This window comes from Hakea prostrata, chromosome 4 (genome assembly GCF_041222555.1).
Source record: "Hakea prostrata isolate BN-2017 chromosome 4, UWA_Hpros_2, whole genome shotgun sequence".
Taxonomy (NCBI): Eukaryota; Viridiplantae; Streptophyta; class Magnoliopsida; order Proteales; family Proteaceae; genus Hakea; species Hakea prostrata.
The window spans coordinates 52,829,734-52,847,459 of NC_142603.1; the positions used below are offsets into that span (position 1 = coordinate 52,829,734).

General features: G+C 38.6%; 2 protein-coding genes and 1 non-coding gene across 3 annotated transcripts; 1 reads left to right on the forward strand and 2 right to left on the reverse strand.

Annotated features, from left to right (window-relative positions):
- Window positions 1-15: 15 nt before the first annotated feature.
- UNE5 (thioredoxin family protein) lies at window positions 16-8,678 on the forward strand. The gene is made up of 11 exons (XM_089153542.1): window positions 16-262; window positions 1,132-1,216; window positions 1,395-1,492; window positions 1,588-1,643; window positions 2,441-2,558; window positions 2,724-2,751; window positions 2,911-3,002; window positions 7,613-7,769; window positions 7,858-7,982; window positions 8,149-8,248; window positions 8,600-8,678. The coding sequence occupies exons 1-11, from the start codon at window positions 111-113 to the stop codon at window positions 8,663-8,665; spliced, it is 1,077 nt and encodes a 358-aa protein (XP_089009668.1). The 5' UTR covers window positions 16-110; the 3' UTR covers window positions 8,666-8,678.
- A 3,093-nt stretch (window positions 8,679-11,771) lies between these two features.
- Window positions 11,772-11,845, reverse strand: TRNAR-UCG (transfer RNA arginine (anticodon UCG)). Its single transcript has one exon. It is a non-coding gene; the product is annotated as a tRNA-Arg (tRNA).
- An 898-nt stretch (window positions 11,846-12,743) lies between these two features.
- LOC149019554 (uncharacterized) lies at window positions 12,744-15,098 on the reverse strand. The gene has a single exon (XM_089151054.1). It carries the CDS (start codon window positions 14,961-14,963, stop codon window positions 13,812-13,814), a length of 1,152 nt encoding a protein of 383 aa, XP_089007180.1. The 5' UTR covers window positions 14,964-15,098; the 3' UTR covers window positions 12,744-13,811.
- Between the last annotated feature and the right edge of the window lie 2,628 nt (window positions 15,099-17,726).

The following is a 17,726-nucleotide window of genomic DNA, read 5'->3' on the forward strand; positions in this document are numbered from 1 at the left end:
ATGTACGTGGCTTCTACTCCGAGACCCAATAAAAAGTTCGCTGTTGTTCGTCAAACAGAGGGTTTTCTTATGTTTGTCTTCGTGGAATAGAACCAGTAAAGAAGAAAAAAATGGCGATCTCTCAGATCTGGTTTGCTGTTGGAACACTTGCTTTTCTTTTGGTATCAGCTCTTGCAGACGATGTAGTTGTTCTCACTGAAGAGAACTTCGAGAAGGAAGTCGGCCAGGATCGAAGCGCTCTCGTCGAATTCTACGCTCCATGGTATGGATTTTAGTTCCTGAGCTCACTCAATTGGTTTTTCCCTTGTTTGGTTTTGCTGATGTAATTGTAGAATTATTTAGCTACGAGCTGTTGATTTGATTAGTTGAAGCAATGGATTTCCGATCACGCACATTCCAGATCTGTAATTGTTAGGGCTTTGTGCTATTATGTAGATCATGATTGTCCGTCTATTGATTTAGGATTGGATCAGTAAAGTTTGATCGAACTAGATGTTCAGAGCAATTCCTGGCGAATTTGTTTTACAACTTAAAATGCTCTGTGAGTCAATTGATGGGAACACTTAGTTCTGAAGAGTTTGAAATATTGTATGGAATGTAGAATTATATCCACCCATTTCTTTTCAATTTACTATCCTACCTCTTTATTTGTATGTTTGGATCTCTCATAGCTGTTTCAGGTTTTGAATCTGAGTATATGTCAATTATTCCCCTGCCGATCATATCAACATGTTAGGTTGGCTTTTTCGTTTCTTTTTTCTTTATTATTTTGTCACATTGCTTTGATGTACATAGATTTATTGTGGTGAAGCTTAAGTGTCTTCATCCGTATCAATCTATCTTGCTTTCTGGGATTTGTTTGAACTCTTAAATGTTCTCTATGTTGATTCAGTCCGATGATGGCCGCTGTCTTTGTCTTAATAAATGATAGGTTTTGACCACAGCATAATTGTAATATTATATAATCCTAATCCCCAAGATGTTGAATGTGTTTTTCTGTTTTTATTCCATGTCATTGTGAGCAGATCAGCTGAAGATTGTACAAAGAAATGACGATTGAAACCTATGATAGTGCCTTTCTTATATTTCTCTGGTTTATTCATTGGCATTGATAGCCTTCAATTGTGACAGGTGTGGGCACTGTAAAAAGCTTGCTCCAGAGTATGAAAAACTAGGTTCAAGCTTTAAGAAGGCCAAAACCATCCTGATTGGGAAGGTCAGCATTAGTGCATATCCTTACTGTTCGAATTTTCATCCATCATGTTGTATTCACTAAGTTCTGTGAGAGCATTAATAACCAGTACTACCATCTAGGTTTGATGATGTTTGCGTTCTTTTATTGAAAAAAATTGTGTGCTTGTTCTAAAAATTGATTTTTTTTTCTCTTGGTGCAGGTGGACTGTGATGAGCACAAGAGTGTTTGCAGCAAATATGGAGTTACTGGATACCCTACAATTCAGTGGTTTCCCAAAGGGTCCTTGGAGCCAAAAAAGTGAGGAAAATACTTTTGGAATTTATTCTGACTTTTAAACCTGAGACTTAGTTATGACTCTGGATACATTATAGTTGAGTGTGTGACTTGTGTAGGTATGAAGGACCACGCACTTCTGAATCTCTTGCTGAGTTCGTGAATAATGAGGGAGGTAATATATCAATCTTGAATTCTGACTCAATATGCATGCAGTAAGGATCCTCTAATTATTGAGGCATGATTTTGTGGTTGGTAATTTTTATCTAAGCATCCCACAAATTACCCCCTTTTTTCGGTTGAGGATGTAATGGTAATTTTGGATACAACCAGGATGTTGAATGCCAAATTCTGACGTCTTTTGATTCAATTTTGATGTTTTCAGGATGCTTATATTTTGATAGATTCAAGCCTCATAGATTCTCCATTGTGTTGATGATGAAAGTAGAAACTTTTTCTAGCATTCAGTTTTAGTTTTGATTATACACAAACTTAGGCTAATAACTAATGCAGAATGTTTATTCTAAAGGTTATACTTATTTAGGATGACAATTTTAGCAATTAATAATGTTACTCTTAGTGTACTTTTGCTAGTGCTAGTGGTTGAATCTACAGCTTGCAGCATGGTTTCTGAGATGTAAAACTACCTTTCAGTTCTCCTTATGTACTTCATGTGACATCTCTGTTATTCTGTTTCATTCTTTCAAATTCATATTGCGGAGCCTTGAGAGAAAATTTAACATTTGATGTATAATTTGTGAGTTTTTGTAGACTCGTAACCACTTGTCCCGTTTCTTGTGTCCACAGATGAACCTTTTTGTGTAATTTGTATCTTGTCATACATTTTTCTTGTCATAGTACAGACTATCTTCCGGCTTTATGGCCAGCATAGTTTGAACTGGTGGTCAAATCCTTGTGAGTTCACAGATTATAATATTGCAAAACTGTTGATAAGCTTCCATTTTTTGGCAGGAACCAACGTGAAGATAGCTGCAGCCCCATCACATGTATTGGTGCTAACAGAAGATAATTTTAATGAGATTGTCTTGGACCAAAGCAGGGATGTATTGGTTGAGTTTTATGCTCCATGGTAAGAGTTTTCATGCTCCATGATAATTCATGTTCGTATCTCTATTTTTATTTTTCATTGACTTAAATTTTCAGGTAAGACTTTTTTCAATTACCATATCCTGGAGCTAGAATAATTTATGTTTGTATGCTGTGGTGTAATGTTCCATCTTTTTTGGTTTTGCAGGTGTGGCCACTGCAAAAGTCTTGCTCCTGTAAGTCCAGAACATCAACACTTCTTCAAATATTCTCTAGAAGCTGTTTTACTGTAACCAGAGTTTTTAATTAGCAATCCCTTTCCCTCCAAACCTGAAAAAATGAGTATACTAACATTTTTGGGATTCTTCTTCTTTTTTTTTGGAAAATGTTTATAGGTATATGAAAAGGTGGCCGCGGCATTTAAACTAGAAGATGACGTAGTAATTGCAAATTTGGATGCTGATAAATACAAAGATCTAGGTGAAAAGTGAGTCCACCAATACTTGGGTTTTCCTTTTTTTGAGTAGAAAGATTTCATGATGATGATTCAAGTTAGGAAGAAAATATTTTGAGAAAGTTGAGAAACTGCATAGAGAAAAACAAGTAAATTAGCTATGTAAATTTTATGTATATAAAAATATGCAATAATGTGATATTTGGAGTAGATCTTATTTCTTTATCTATTTTAGATGTAATATTAGGGATCATAAGGTTATTACATAAAGCTGGGAGTCGTTATTTTGCCCTGATGGTCCGAAATGCTCTTTAAGGCCGAATACGGTCTCGGCCCAAAATTTTAGCCTGAAGGTGGGTAAGTGTCGGAAAGTTCTGGTCCTAAATTAGGGTCAGGGTCAAGGGTTTGAAGGGCCTAGTCTTTCTAGCCTATAGGATATTTTTGGTAATCCACTCTAACCCTGAACAAGGTTTGGGCCTAGTATTTTGGTCTTGAAGGTGGGTTAGGGTTGGAATTTGTTGGCCCTAAATTAGGATTAGGCTCGAGTATTTAATGGCCTAGATGATGAAGACATCAGTTGACAAGTCCGAGTCTACCAACAACACTGGCGTAGATATCATCCCACGACAACATCTGTGTGGATGGACAATGAGTTTGAAGGCTCTCCGATTGCAAGGGTCCCTATGGTTCGATGAGAAGCACTACCCACAGGCAATTTGTTATTTTATTTCTTAAGTCTTGGTGGGTTGGGTATTAGTTTTCTATTGATTTTTTTTATTTTGTTATGTTTGAGTCCTTGTGGGCTGGGCCTAGAGTATTTTTAGCCCAATTTTGGATTATTTTGGGTTTGGGTTAGAATTTGCTATTTTATTTGGGGTTCAAATGTTTTGTCCTTTAAACTTTGGTATACTGGGGCTAAAACAAAAAAATGGAGTAGGTATAATAGTGGATAAAGATTTTAAGAATAATGTGGTGGATGTTAGAAGAGTGAGTGATAGGATTATTTTGCTATCAAGCTTGTAATGGAGAAAGAGATTGTAAATATAATTTGTGCATATGCACTTCAGGTAGGATTGGATGAAGTCTAAAGATAGAATTTTGGGAAAATATGGATGGATTAATGCGAAGAAATCGTTAAGGAGAAAAGATTATCATAAGAGGTGATCTAAATGAACATGTTGGAAAAGATCAAAGAGGCTATGAGAGTGCACATGGAGGATATGGTTTTGGAGAGAGGAATGAGGAAGGGATTTTAATTTTAGCTTTTGCTTTTGTTTTTAATCTATCTATTGTAAGTACTTACTTTAAAAAGAGAGATGAGCATTTAATTACCTTCAAAAGTGGATATCATAGAAGCCAAATAGATTTCTTCCTAACTAGAAGGACTGATAGATTGTTGTGCAAGGATTGTAAGGTGATACCAGGGGAAAGCTTAACTACACAACATAGACTTGTGGTATTAGATATGTGCCTAACCCGAAAAACTCTTAAAAGTTGCAAGGTTAACCATCCCAAGATAAGATGGTGGACTTGAAAGGAGAGTTCTTGAAATCCTTTGCTAATGAAGTAGTCAAACAAGGAAAGAATGCGATGTGGAATTAGATGGTTACGTGTATCAAGAAGGTGACTAAAGATGTCCTAGGTGAATCAAAAGGAAAACTCCATTCTTATGGAAAGACTTGGTGCTTAGATTACCTACTGGGAGATGGTTTCCTTTTTAATGGAACTAAACTTTGCATACTAAGGACCTCACTTTGAGATTTCCTGATCTGGGAATTGCATGTTGAGGGAGTTGATGATTGCTTTGGTTGAAATAAGACTATTAGCCTTGTAGAGGACCGATTTTACTGGCCAAGGCTCAAAAGAGATGTTGCTAGGGTAGTGAGTCAGTATAAGACGTGTCAGACCGCTAAGCAACAAAAATAGAATGCCTGTGCCACATGCTTCATGACAAGACCTTAGTATGTACTTTGTGCTTGCCCTTCCTAGGACATCCAGAGGACATGATTCTGTATTTGTGGTAGTAGACTACTTCTCGAAGATGGCTCATTTCATTCCCTATTTAAAGACCTATGATGCGTTAGTTGTTGCTAAACTCTTCTTCCACGAGGTTGTCAAGTACCATGGGTGCGTAATACCATAGTGTCCAATAAGGATGTTAAGTTCACTAGTCACTTTTGGCTCACTTTATGGAGGATGATGGGAACCAAACTCCGTTTCTCTTCTGCATTTCACCCCCAGACTGATAGTTAGACCGAGGTTGTTAATAGGAGTCTGGGGAATTTGTTGTGTTGCCTTATAAGAGAGTACCTCACCAGTTGGGACTGGGTCCTTACCTTAGCTGAGTTTGCCTATAATAGTTCCATGCAACGAAGCACTGGTTTGTCACCTTTTGAGGTTTGACTAGGATACCAGCCCATGGCTCCCATAGACCTTATTCCAGTTGTGTCCAGCTCTAGGACTTCCCCATCAGCCAAGTCTTTTGCGCAGCACATATCTAATTTACATGCAAGTGTAAAATAACAAATAACACTGAGTAATAATCAATGCAAGTCCAAAGCTGATGTGCATCAACAACTACAAGAGTTTCAAGAAGGAAATATAGCGATGGTTAGGATCAGACCGAAGCGTTTCAATAAAGGGAAAGTGAGCAAGCTACATGCTTTGAGTCCTCAAGGGCTGGGCCAAGTGTATTTTTGGCCCAATTTTTGGATTATTTTGGGTTTGGGTTAGAATTTGCTATTTTATTTTGGGGTTCCAGTTTTGTCCTTAAATGTTATTGTTGGGTTGAGGGTTATTTGGGGTTATTTTGGGAATTCAGCATGTAGGGTTGGGAGGGACTAGTTTCTATTATTTAAGCTTGTATGAGAATCGATTTACACAACTGAATAGAATAAAAAAAAACCAGAAACTACTTCTCTTCTGGCACAAAGTTCTCTTGTGTGTGAACTCCTCTCTCACCTGGTAAGTTTCTCTTTCTCTTCTCTCTCTTGTGGAACGAGCTCTTTCTCCCTTCTTCTGTCCTTTCTTCTTTCTTTCTACCGCCTCTCAGTTCTTTATTTCTTTTTCTTTCTTCCTCTTCAATTCTGTCCAGCAGATATTTCTGCTGTTCTGTCTTTGTTTCTTTTATTGTTTTTTTCTTCTTCTTCTCTTCACACTTACGGCTGAGCATAGGCAGTAAACCGGGATCCCGGATCCACTAACTCAGCGCGGAGAAGCCGAGACCTAACAAAAGAAGTAAACCTGAAGTGTCACGGAAGAGGCGTTGTCTTGAGGAAGGCCCCCCCCGGGGCGCCCTCGCTCTCTTGGCCGCTTCGAAGAAGAACGTCTCGCCATTTCGAGGAACGCCCGCCCCCTTTCTTTGCCCGCCGGCCGCCTAGCCTTGCTGTACTTCTCCTCTTTTAGTCCTGCTGTCCATTCTTGTGTTTCATCGCTACCCAGAAATTCCTTCTTTTTTCCGGTTCCTTGGTCTTTCTAACCCTGTATTGCAGCCAGAGCCAGCAGGTAAATTTATTGAAACTCTCATTAAGTAGTTCTTAGTTTATATTTCATGCTTTTGCAGTAGTTTCGCTAAAACAAAAATCCCAAGGTTTTCTTTGCATTTTTTTTGGGCTGATCTTATTGTTAGAAGTCTGATATTGACTGGGCCAGCACTACTTTCTTTAGGTTTCTTGGTATTCTTGCATTCAATTTAGTTAAGTGTCTTTAGTGAGGGCATATTGTTCTTCCTTTGCATTAATTGTTTTATCTGCATGTTAATCAGATTTCAGTTGCTGCCAGTACTTTTTTTTTTTAACTAGTTGCCAAGAATCAGTCTCTCCTAAGAGTCTAGTAACCAACCTTGTAGGTTCCCTAGTCTCAAGGGTTTCCCCTGCATCACTAGGCCTACCACCTTACATGATATTTTTGGTAAAGTTAGGGCAACAGTATGTAAGTATGGAATGTTATATTATTTTGTGGTTGGGGTGGTCAGGGTGAGGGTCAATTGAGTGTTTGACGTGGACGGCTTTTAGGGTCAGGGTCAACCTAGGGTATTCATGGTCAAGGTTAGAATCGTGAAAAGCCCAGGCCAACCTGACCCTGTTACAGCCCTACTTAGAGCAATAATAAATGGCTACTAGGGCAAATGCTCAGCTCAAATCTTGAGGGTGCCACCGTGCATATTGTAAGACTTAGGACTGACTCCAAACTCTCCCCTCCCGAGAGAACTACATCAGCAGGACCAACACATGATTTCGTAGTATTCCTGCATTTTATTCCCCTCGTTCTTAAGTTGTGCGTGTACTGTTATACCAGTATCCTCACTTATTTCAAAAAGCTACTCTTTATGGATGGGTAGTTTGCTATGACTTACAATGACATAATGATGACTGAATAGAATGGTGTTGGTTATATGGCATCGTCCCATTCTCCAATACTCTCATCAGGGAACCTTTTGCTGTTTTGAACAGTGAATTTAAAATTGGAAGATCTCGCAGCATTCTGAGTACAGTTGACTTCCCCTTCTAGCTATTTGTATTTTTTGTCAATTGGATGATTATCTTGGGTAGTATACTGTGGATGCGTTGTAAGTTACATTCTCAACTATTTTTATATGGCCGAGCATCATGAGATATTAATGTACAATTACTATCCTCCTTCAGGTATGGTGTTAGTGGCTTTCCTACATTGAAGTTCTTCCCTAAGAGCAACAAAGCTGGCGAGGACTATGATGGTGGGCGAGATTTAGATGACTTTGTGACTTTCATCAATGAGAAGTGTGGCACAAGCCGAGATGGGAAAGGACAGCTTACTTCCAAAGTTAGTAACTAGTGGATCCAGAAGCTGAATAATGTTAAATGTTGATTTTATTATACCTAAAGGTTTGAAACCTTTCTTGTTCTTTCAGGCTGGCATTGTCACACATCTTGATGCCTTGGTGAAGGATTTTTTGAGTGCCAGCAATGATGAGAAGAAAGCAGTCTTCTCTAAGATAGAAGAAGAGGTTGGGCAGCTCAAGGGTTCCACTGCGAGGTAATAAAAATTCAAGAGTATGTAATATATGAACAGGTTTTATGTTGGAAACTGGGTATAATTGATGGAACAAACTTTGTTGGTACTAAAGTGAATTAAAATTTCTGTCTTGGGTTTATGAAGTACATGTGGATTTCAAGGGTACTAATCAGCTGTGTTTTCACAGGTATGGAAAGATTTACTTGAAAGCAGCCAAGAGCTGTATGGAAAAAGGATCTGATTACGCAAAAAATGAGATGGATCGGCTACATCGTATTCTTGAAAAGGTGAAGTTTTTATGTCACCATATTTCCCCAGTTGGTTGGTTTGGATGGGGAGTGTGCGTTGGTTTGAATGTTTGGAAGTTTCAACTTTAAAGTAGGAATTTAATGGAGCTGGGTAAACTTGGGCCACCCAGCCTGTCTTTTGACGGTTGGGATTTGGTACTAGCTTAACATATATGGGTTGGGGTTTTGATATGCAAATAGAGTGAGAGAGAGGCAATTGCTTGGATATGATCTGTCACAACCATAGTTGCTTTCCTACTTAATTTGATGGTATAGAGGCAATTGCTTGGATATTGCACTACTTTCAGGATTTTTGTAGCTTAAATAATCTTTTGGTTTTTGGGTGTGCAGTCTATCAGCCCAGCCAAGGCAGACGAGTTCACGCTAAAGAAGAACATCTTATCTACATTTATTTAGACAAGCTCCACGGTGGCCTGTGAGCCTCACCTCGTTGGGTGTTCTCCGTTTCTCTGAGGTTGCTTCTTTAGGGTTTTTTTTTTTAATGTATCGCTGATGCCATGCTGATGTTCACAAGCTCTTTGCTGCATGAAGCCTGGATTCAAAAGACTAGCTCCTCCGAGATGTTGAAAAGAGAACAGTTTTGGGGAACATCTCTATAATTTTTCTGATTTACAATTGTGCGAGATGGGTCCAAGATTTTGAATTATACTTTAGTTAATGCTTCTGATTCTTCCTTCCTTTCATGACTCAAGGTTAAGGAGTAAACAGGATATTGCATTTTGCCTATCATAGTACTCTGGAATTTGGGGGGGGGGGGGTGTTGACTACTGTCCTTCCCTGATGTACTTCACAGTTCTTCCCAAGTTAGATCTGTGGGTGACAAATTGCAAGTAAAACTAAGGTGCTGATTTTTAACTCTCTTGTCTCTTTAGATTACTCATATGGTGAAGGCAATACCAGGTGCATGAGGCTTTTGCTACTGTAGTCCTTGCGGGCATACCAGGGTATTAGCCTTAAATCCATGTTTCTGCATATGGCTTGTTTTCTAATTTGAATCTGTGATCACTTGGTCACAAATCACAATGGAAGAAATTTACAGTTGACTTTGGCCGATTCTTAGGTTACCCATGGACTGTTTCCAACAGATGATGAGAGAGTTTACCTGTAGCATACTCAGTTGTTGCCGAATATTTACTAGTAGATGCAGAGTTTATGTTTGAATCTGAGTTATCATCGGATAGTGATTGCTGAGTGGAGAAAATTTAGTGTTCGATGGAGAAAACACTGTTGAACATGCAAACCGAGTTCATGATTACACCAATATTTTGCCCCGTGCATTGGTTTTAGCAAAAGTGAATACCCTTCGGATTCTTCCATTCTACATTTTACTACATCACTCGTCCTTACCTTGACACTGACCTTGGCTTTGACCCTATCGGCTAGGCTGCACCAAGCTGAACTGAGCCAATTGCGCACTTATCCTTGAGTGTCCAAGAGTGCTGAGAAATTGTGAAGGTATTACATGAAAGTTTTCTCAATGGAGAGGTCATGGGTTTGACTCTTGTGGACGACAAAGCTCCCTCTGTGAATGTAATAAAAAAAAAAATTGAAAATGAAGAAATTGTGACCATGTAAATATTTTAATCCAAAGTATTCACTGAATGTTTTGATTAAAGTATTTTATATAGTTAAATTCTATAACTCATTGGATGCACTAGGAGAGTCCTTACAACGAGAGGAGCTGAACCCTGGTCCTAATCAGTGAAGATAACCACAAAATGATGATACAATGCATAATTTCATGTTATTGTCCTATTTTTACCAAAATAACCAAAGGGTTACCCTAATCAAAGATTCAACCCTAATTCCACCTTGACACTAATCAAGGCCACCAGGGCCTAAATTTGGCCCACTCATCAGGGAAGGAATTTTGAGCCGTATTCAGGCTCAGGACTAGTTTTGGCCTTCGGGGTCAAATGTGTACCTTCAATCAGCATTAATGTATCCTATCCAACATAATACAATGTATCAGGTAACCACAAAATAGCAATTTATCAAAAAGGATCAACTATGCCAAGTTAGATGATGTCACACAAGTTTAACTATGTCAAATGGTATGATGTCACTAATTTAGTACAATACCAAAAATTAATGTCCAAAATAGCAATCCAAGAGCCACACAACTACAATATTTGGGCTCGGAATGCAACAATTACACAATTCAAAAGCTCAAATCAACTAAGGGAGTATTCTCTTACCCACAATCAACCTCACCTCATCTTCTTTATATCTCTCCACCTTAAATCAAGAAATGACTCCTGGCTTTCTCTCTTCTCCTGTAATGGGTACTTTTCTACCATATTGACAGTAAAGGAGCTAACAAAACAATGAATCTCTAGACATAATGGCCCTCTTTGTCCCTGGTTGAAATTCTTTTGGAAATTGTCCTTGCACCCTAAATTTAAATGCTTCTTTTGGAGGGTACTATATGAAGGTCTTACAACCAGGTCGGTCCTCGCCCAATGGACCTCATCCCAACCAAATTGTGTTCTCTGTGAAAAAGAGGCAGAGACACCTTGGCACCTTTTCATTTCCTGTGAATAGATTAAACGAATTTGGATTGCTTGGATTACATTTAGATGAATTCTCACAGCGACCTTTTTTACAATTATGGATCACATTCCTCTCTATCCCTACCCTTGAGAAATGCTCCCAAAAGTAGTTTTTATCGGGGTTTATAATCACTTTCTATTTTGTAGGGAAGGAAATGAACTAAAAATCTTTAAAAATCAATCCCCCAAACCCACAAAAAATCATTAATAATATCTCTTCTTGGACTGCAACCCTTCAATTGCCTTTAAGAACCCCTGCTCTACCCTTAGATTCTCAATTGCCTCTTGTACTATGTGCAGAGGTACTTAACCCACAGCTGAACTCAGCTGGATGGAGCATAGATATTTTGTGGGAAAGACAGCTCATATATGTTAGCACAAAAAATACAGACAGAGGTGACATTCTTGAGGCTACAACCATTGGACTTCATATAGGAATTGATTGAGCCCACTCTTCATTTGTAAAGATTGCAAACATCTTGTGCAACTTACAACAAACAATGGACCTTTTCTACCTAAGAAGTACAAACAATGACTGATTGCTTTTGTCCCTATTTTGGCACGTTAACTTCTTGTACAAAAAATATAAATAGGCATAAATATGGTTGAATGGCTGTTTAAATAAATCCTACCATTAAATTTGATGGAATTAAATCTGAACCGTTTATGATAGACGATTAAGATTTAATCCCATCAAATTTAATGGTAGGATTTCTAGAACTGTTCAACCAAACAATTTACATGGCCATTCAACCACCACCTTCCCATATAAATACTAGTACATTTCAGAACCCCACCCTTGAGATATGGTTTACTACCTTAGCCTATAGGTCATCAATAGCCTTAAAAAACACTTGGACTACCATGGATGTAACTAAACTCTGTAATTGTCATTCTAAGTAATTTATTATCTTTATTTCTATAAAGAAAAAAAAAATGTAAAAAAATTTCGACCACAGTGGGAGTCGAACCCACGACCTTTTGATCCGAAGTCAAACGCGCTAATCCACTGCGCTATGCGGTCTTTGGATGTTTATTTGTAATTTTTTTAATATATAAAGAAAGTGGATAGAAAATCTATTGTGTTAAATGCTAACTCCAACCCTGACTAGGACGTCCGGATCCTCACCCCGACAGCTTCCCAACCACACAAATACATGGGGCCCACAGGTAAAAAATACTATTTGAAAAAAGTTAAAAAAATTTAAAATTTTCACCTGTGGGACCCACGTGTTTGTGTGGTTGGGAAGCTCCCCCGACCGGACTCCTAGGACACAACTATACCATAACGCAATAGAGACTGTTTTTGGAAAGGCTCAAGACAATATGATTTCACATAAGCAGTTTCAATACCAAATTTGACACCCTTCCACACGTTTTTCAGCTTATCTTGTTCTAAAATTATATTAAACCGAAGAAGGCATAAATCATAATCTGATGTGTATTGGTCATCTTTATAATCATGTAGCACATACGATCCAACAATCTGACACTGATATAAAAATACTGATAGAGATTTGAACAATGGCCGGAACCCACCAATAGAAGCAAACGCAAAATGAGGATAACACAGTAAGGCATCAGTCCTAGTATCACAGGAGATGAAATGACTACATTATTCAAGAATTTTTGGATATGACATCTTGGTTTCAAACCAGAGTTCAGACATTGCAGAAGCCAAGAATGAGACAGACAAACCTTGGTTCCTTTGCTGTAGAAAAATCAGACGGTTATTTACTGTATACCCTTCTGAGGTAGGCTCTCCTCGTCTTAAATATTTGATGTGAACAACTGATGTGAGAAGTAATATATTTTTTCGTTCAACTCTTACATCCAACCAATAGAGGGTTAATGAAATGGTTGAGAACTCACATCTCTGTGTTAAATATACTTTTATGGAAGTGCTTCTCTAATGATATGGAACTAGTTCAATCTATCAATGGATTAAAAATTGGGATGTAATTTTTTTTTAATGACAAAAAAATTTGCAGCTGCCACTTTCATTATCTGGTATATTTGGAGGGTGAGAAATGAGTTGGTCTTTAATAATACTACTATGTGGTGCCTGAAGAAGTTCTGAGATTAGCAAACCAGGCTTTTGAGGAATTTATGGTCGAGACTATTTTTTCAGAATAGTATTCTTCTTCTATCCATACCAAAGGGATTCAGAAAGCAACAGAAGTGTTTGGTGCGCGCCTCAGAGAGATTTTGTGAAGCTAAACTGCAGCGGGGCTTGGGTGCAAGATGGCAAGAGTGGTGGTTAGAAATGAAGTAGGCAGGGGGTCAGAAGCCCTTTCAAGTAGAATCCTTTGCAATTCACCATTAATGGCTGAAGCTCTAGCTCTTAGAAAGGTTTGCATAATTTGGAAGTAGAGACGAACTGTTTGGAGTTGTTGAAGATGCACTTTCCCCTTTATTTTTCTGGAAGATATTGAAGCTCAATGCGCTTTTTTCTTTGTTTCAAGATTTGCTAATTCAGTGGCAGATGTTATGGCTGGCCCTCTCGGTTCTGTCTGAATGGCCATTGTCCAATCCATTGCTTATACAATTGTGTAATGCAGACCCCAATGCTGTATAAGAAAAAAAAAATGAAGAAGAAAGCCTTTTCACAACTTTTTCTTTCATAGCACATTAAAAATGAGACCAATGGGATATCTGCTGATTCTGCAAATAAGTATTAATTAACTCACAAAACAATATCTGGGAAGAAAATGGAGATCACGCAAAAACGAACGGACAGAATCTCTCAGTTGCATCGAGAACGTACTCCCGAGTCCCAACAGAAGAAGAAAAGCTTCCAGCCGTTTCACTGGGGAGATACTAGTAGTAGTAGTAGTGTTCTCTTCAAAAAATCCAATACCGATTCTGAGCCCCTCTCTCTTTCAAGCAGGTGGGAAATCTGCCAAGAATTTAAATCCAATTGAACAAACAAAAAAACGAGATGAAAACTATACAGATTTCTCATCGTCCCTTCCAATATTTTCAATGAATCATCTGGAAGATACTGGGGTTCGAGCAAAACCGTTCACGGCTCCATAACTCTTAGAATTAAACCCCAGGAATCCCAGTAGTCCTTGCCTGTATGGCAAGAATGTTTTCCTCTTCAGTTCCTCCGTCTGCGCTCTGTTTGTTGTGTAATGAAGCTCGTGAGCTGACGGAGGGATTCTCCGCTTACTAACGCCGTTTGCTGGTGTTCGTTTTGGTTTCTGGGTTTCCGTCGTCGGTACAGATGGAAGAGGAGGTTTCCTCTCTTTCGAGTTCGAGGAAGAGAGAGGGAGAGACGTCGATGGAGGTTTCTTATCTTTGATTGCAGGAGAGAAGGAAAGGGAATACCTGAATTTCCCCTTAACGGTTCCTCTGCCTTCGCTTTTGCTTCGATAGAGCAAATCCTTCAAGAAGATCCATCTCTTAGGGTTCTTCCCTGAAGATGAAGCAGACATTGAAGGCGTCGTCGTTCCCATCGATGGGGTTTCATCTTGCTTGCCATCCGGATCTTCCAAATGCAGAACACAATCGCTAGTTTCTCGCTCTTCTTCATCCTCGCGCCATTCAAACAGGAGATTTCTCATGGGAGAGACAGATCTTACCCTCCTATGCGGAGATTTGTTTGGTAGCCTCGATTCTCTCTCTCTCGTCTGCGAATCCTCGCAATTTTCGTCACTTTCTAGATCCAGCAATGGAGCTGGGATTTGAGGTCTACGCGAGTGAGACGACAGTTTCATCGGAAGGATTTGGCCGTTATGAAACAATTCGTCGGCAGAAATCATGGAAGCAGTAGAAGCCGAGGAGTTGGAGGGAAACCTTGCGGAAAATTCAAACTCTAAGGAACCAGAAACAGAAGGATCGTCAGAAGAAGAGGCGAAATCCGAAGCAGACGCAGAAGAAGAAGAAGAAGAAGTTGATGCAGAGACCATGAAGTGTAACGGACTCGTAGGAGCACTGAAATAATAGCCATTGGGAACGCGACCCGGACTAGAAGGAGCACTAACATAAGGAGTAGAAGAAGAACTGTCGATCTCTTCGCTTCGACGAAGGTGAGTTTGGCCGGAACCGAAGGTTTCGCCACCATTAGGGCTTCCAGTGTCTGGTTTCGCGGCGTCGCTTTGGCTTTGCTTGCCACCGCTAGAGATTCCGACCACCATTTTGATTTTCTCTCTCGTGCTCCTCTGGTTCTGAAAGATGACAACTGCGTAAGCTAGGAAGACAAGAAGGATAAATTAGGAGGAGACTTCTATAGTATTGCCCTTAAATGACGCTACATATTTCATGAATGCCACTCTAATATTTTCTTTAACTCGTGTCTCGATAAATTGCTTCTACCAAAAACAAGTGTCTCGATAAATTGTATGTCTCTTTTTGTCTGACATGGAACTTTTTTTTTTTTTTTTTAAAGAAATTACATGGAATTTACTTTTTATTATAATACCCTTTGACATTTTAAGTTTTACCCATTCGCTAAACTACAGAAGGAATACAGAAAGTGAGAATTCTGTGTCATTCACTACAAAATTTTCGGACTTTTGAGTTCGATTTATGCAAGCATTATCCTTTATGGACTATAATGTAACCAAGGTCCGACATGTCACTTGGTGTCATCGTGTCGATGCCTGGCGACACCGGCGACATTTCGGGCGACTTTAAACGAGACTCCTCTATGGTTTTGGTGATACCGATGTTCCACCTTCTCAGTTCTCACACCAATTATACCGCCTTTCACATCGTTGGCGACCTAATCACACTCTTGGATCTTCTCGGCCAAAATCAGGTAACGTCGGAGAGGCAGAGCATGCGGGTGTGGGTGTGCTGGGGTTTAAAACTGAAAGCCAATTTAGAGATTTGATCGTGAAACCAGAAGAAACAAGTTCCTTTTAGATTTTTTGGGTCTATAGGAGATCTGCATCGCTCGCCATTTGGAGTTATGAATTAGTCGCTTAGGGTTTAAGTCTGTGTTATATGCTTTTCTATCTCAATCGAAATTTCATTTTTTTTCATTTCTTGATCGATTTCATCTCTTAACAAGAGGAACTGTTTGTCGTCGCCGGTGGTGGTGGTGGTTTCAGGTGTTTCATAAAACCCTAAAAGTGTAGCGAGTCTCCGATTCGAAGTGCTTGGAATCGATTAACTAGTCACGATGACGCCATCAACTCCGTCGTTGTAGGTTTTGACGGTTTGGTCTTCACAAGCTCCGCGGACGGCACCGTCAAAGTGTGGCGGAGAGAACTACATGGCAAAGGAACAATTAGGACACCTCAGTAGCCATGGGAGCTTTATTCCTCGACTGTTCGATCGTGGCGATATATCGTCGATAAAGTGTATATGTCGTGTCGCTGGGGGTTTCGTGTCACCCCTCAACGACACCTCGATTTATCGCCGTGTGTCGGCGATTTATCGCTAACACGGTACAGTGAGTGTAACATTGATCCTGTCATCATACCTCCATTGAGGTCTAATATAGTCCACAAAAGTCGATAGTGGTCTCATGCCTGAGTGTAACATTAATCCTATCATCATAGCTCCATTGAGGTCTAGTATAGTCCACAAAAGTCGATAGTGGTCTCATGCCTAGGTCAAAGAGCACACAACCATACAATACCAAAAAACATAGCCTTTTATTTTGAAACTATCTTTTCATTGCATAAAAGTTTTTTCTTTTGTGTATTCATGCATGATTATTAGCACCGAAAAATTATGAGAAATAATGAAAATGCTTAGAAACAAGAAAAATGTGAAGCAAATAGAAACATTGCCATACAACCCTTTATTCTTCTTTGTATCTTAATAAACCGAAAACGTGTGAGAAACAATGAAAATGCATAGAAACAACAAAAAAAAAATTTTACCTAAAAATGTTAAAGCAAATAGAAACATTTTTTTTTTTTTTTAAGACAAAGGGACTTTATTAAGCCAGGGATTGAATATTAATATGCCTCGAGCAAGAGTCAAACCCACAACCTGTTAATAAAGAGGTGTTGATTTCACCACTAGAACAGCTCTGCGTTGACAGCAAATAGAAACATTACCATACAACCACTTACTCTTTGTATTTTAATAGATAAATTTTTCATTAAAAATTTTTTTTTTATTTATTATTGTTTTTTTGGTAATCAAAAACTGAAAAGAAAGTCAAGGAGTTCCATAAGTAGTTGTAAAATCTCAATTATTTGGTCATTCTGTCTAACTCTAATGGGAGAATCGGAAAGAAAGTCAAGATGTTTCACAAAAGCATAGGCGCCTTTTGACATTCGAGGGACGGCAACACTGACAGGTCTTCCTTGCGCATTCTAATTCCTAACGGTAAGTTTTTATGTATTCAAAATGGTTCAACATAAGTTCTCTAATAAATTTATTAAAAATAAAAAAAAATTCTACAATGGAAATATGGATCTAATTATTTGTTGAAAGAAGAAAACTAATACAGATATGGTGTAGTCAAGGAGAGGTTTCCGGGGTGGTCCACCATCTACTACTCTAATAGCCAACTAATAATATAAATCATCAGCTAAAGAAGTTTTGAAAAAAAAAAATCTAAAATTATTCATTAAGAAAAAATGATCATACTCTATGGGGTTAGAAGTTTGAATATTCTTAACGTCAGATCAAAATCCAACCTTGTATTTAAATTATATATGGAATTATATCCTAATGATCTAGTCGAGGTGCACATAAATTGATCTAGTATGTCAATTCTTGAATATGCTAAAGAATGTATATGGATAACCGAGATTTGTTTTCGAATGGGCATCAACGTTTTTATCAGTTATGTCAATTCTTGAATATGCTAAGGAATGTAAATGGATAACCGATATTCGTTTTCGAATGTGCATCAACGTTCTTATTAATTTAGGAGAATCCAAGCCCTTCATGTCCCAAGTGATGTTGATACCTAATAGAAACCTAATAGAATG

Coding starts and splice junctions, on each gene's coding strand:
- UNE5 (XM_089153542.1), top strand. CDS start 111: ATGGCGATCTCTCAGATCTGGTTTGCTGTTGGAACACTTGCTTTTCTT. Junction 263..1,131: donor GTCGAATTCTACGCTCCATG/GTATGGATTTTA, acceptor CAATTGTGACAG/GTGTGGGCACTGTAAAAAGC. Junction 7,983..8,148: donor CTCAAGGGTTCCACTGCGAG/GTAATAAAAATT, acceptor GTGTTTTCACAG/GTATGGAAAGATTTACTTGA.
- LOC149019554 (XM_089151054.1), bottom strand. CDS start 14,963: ATGGTGGTCGGAATCTCTAGCGGTGGCAAGCAAAGCCAAAGCGACGCC.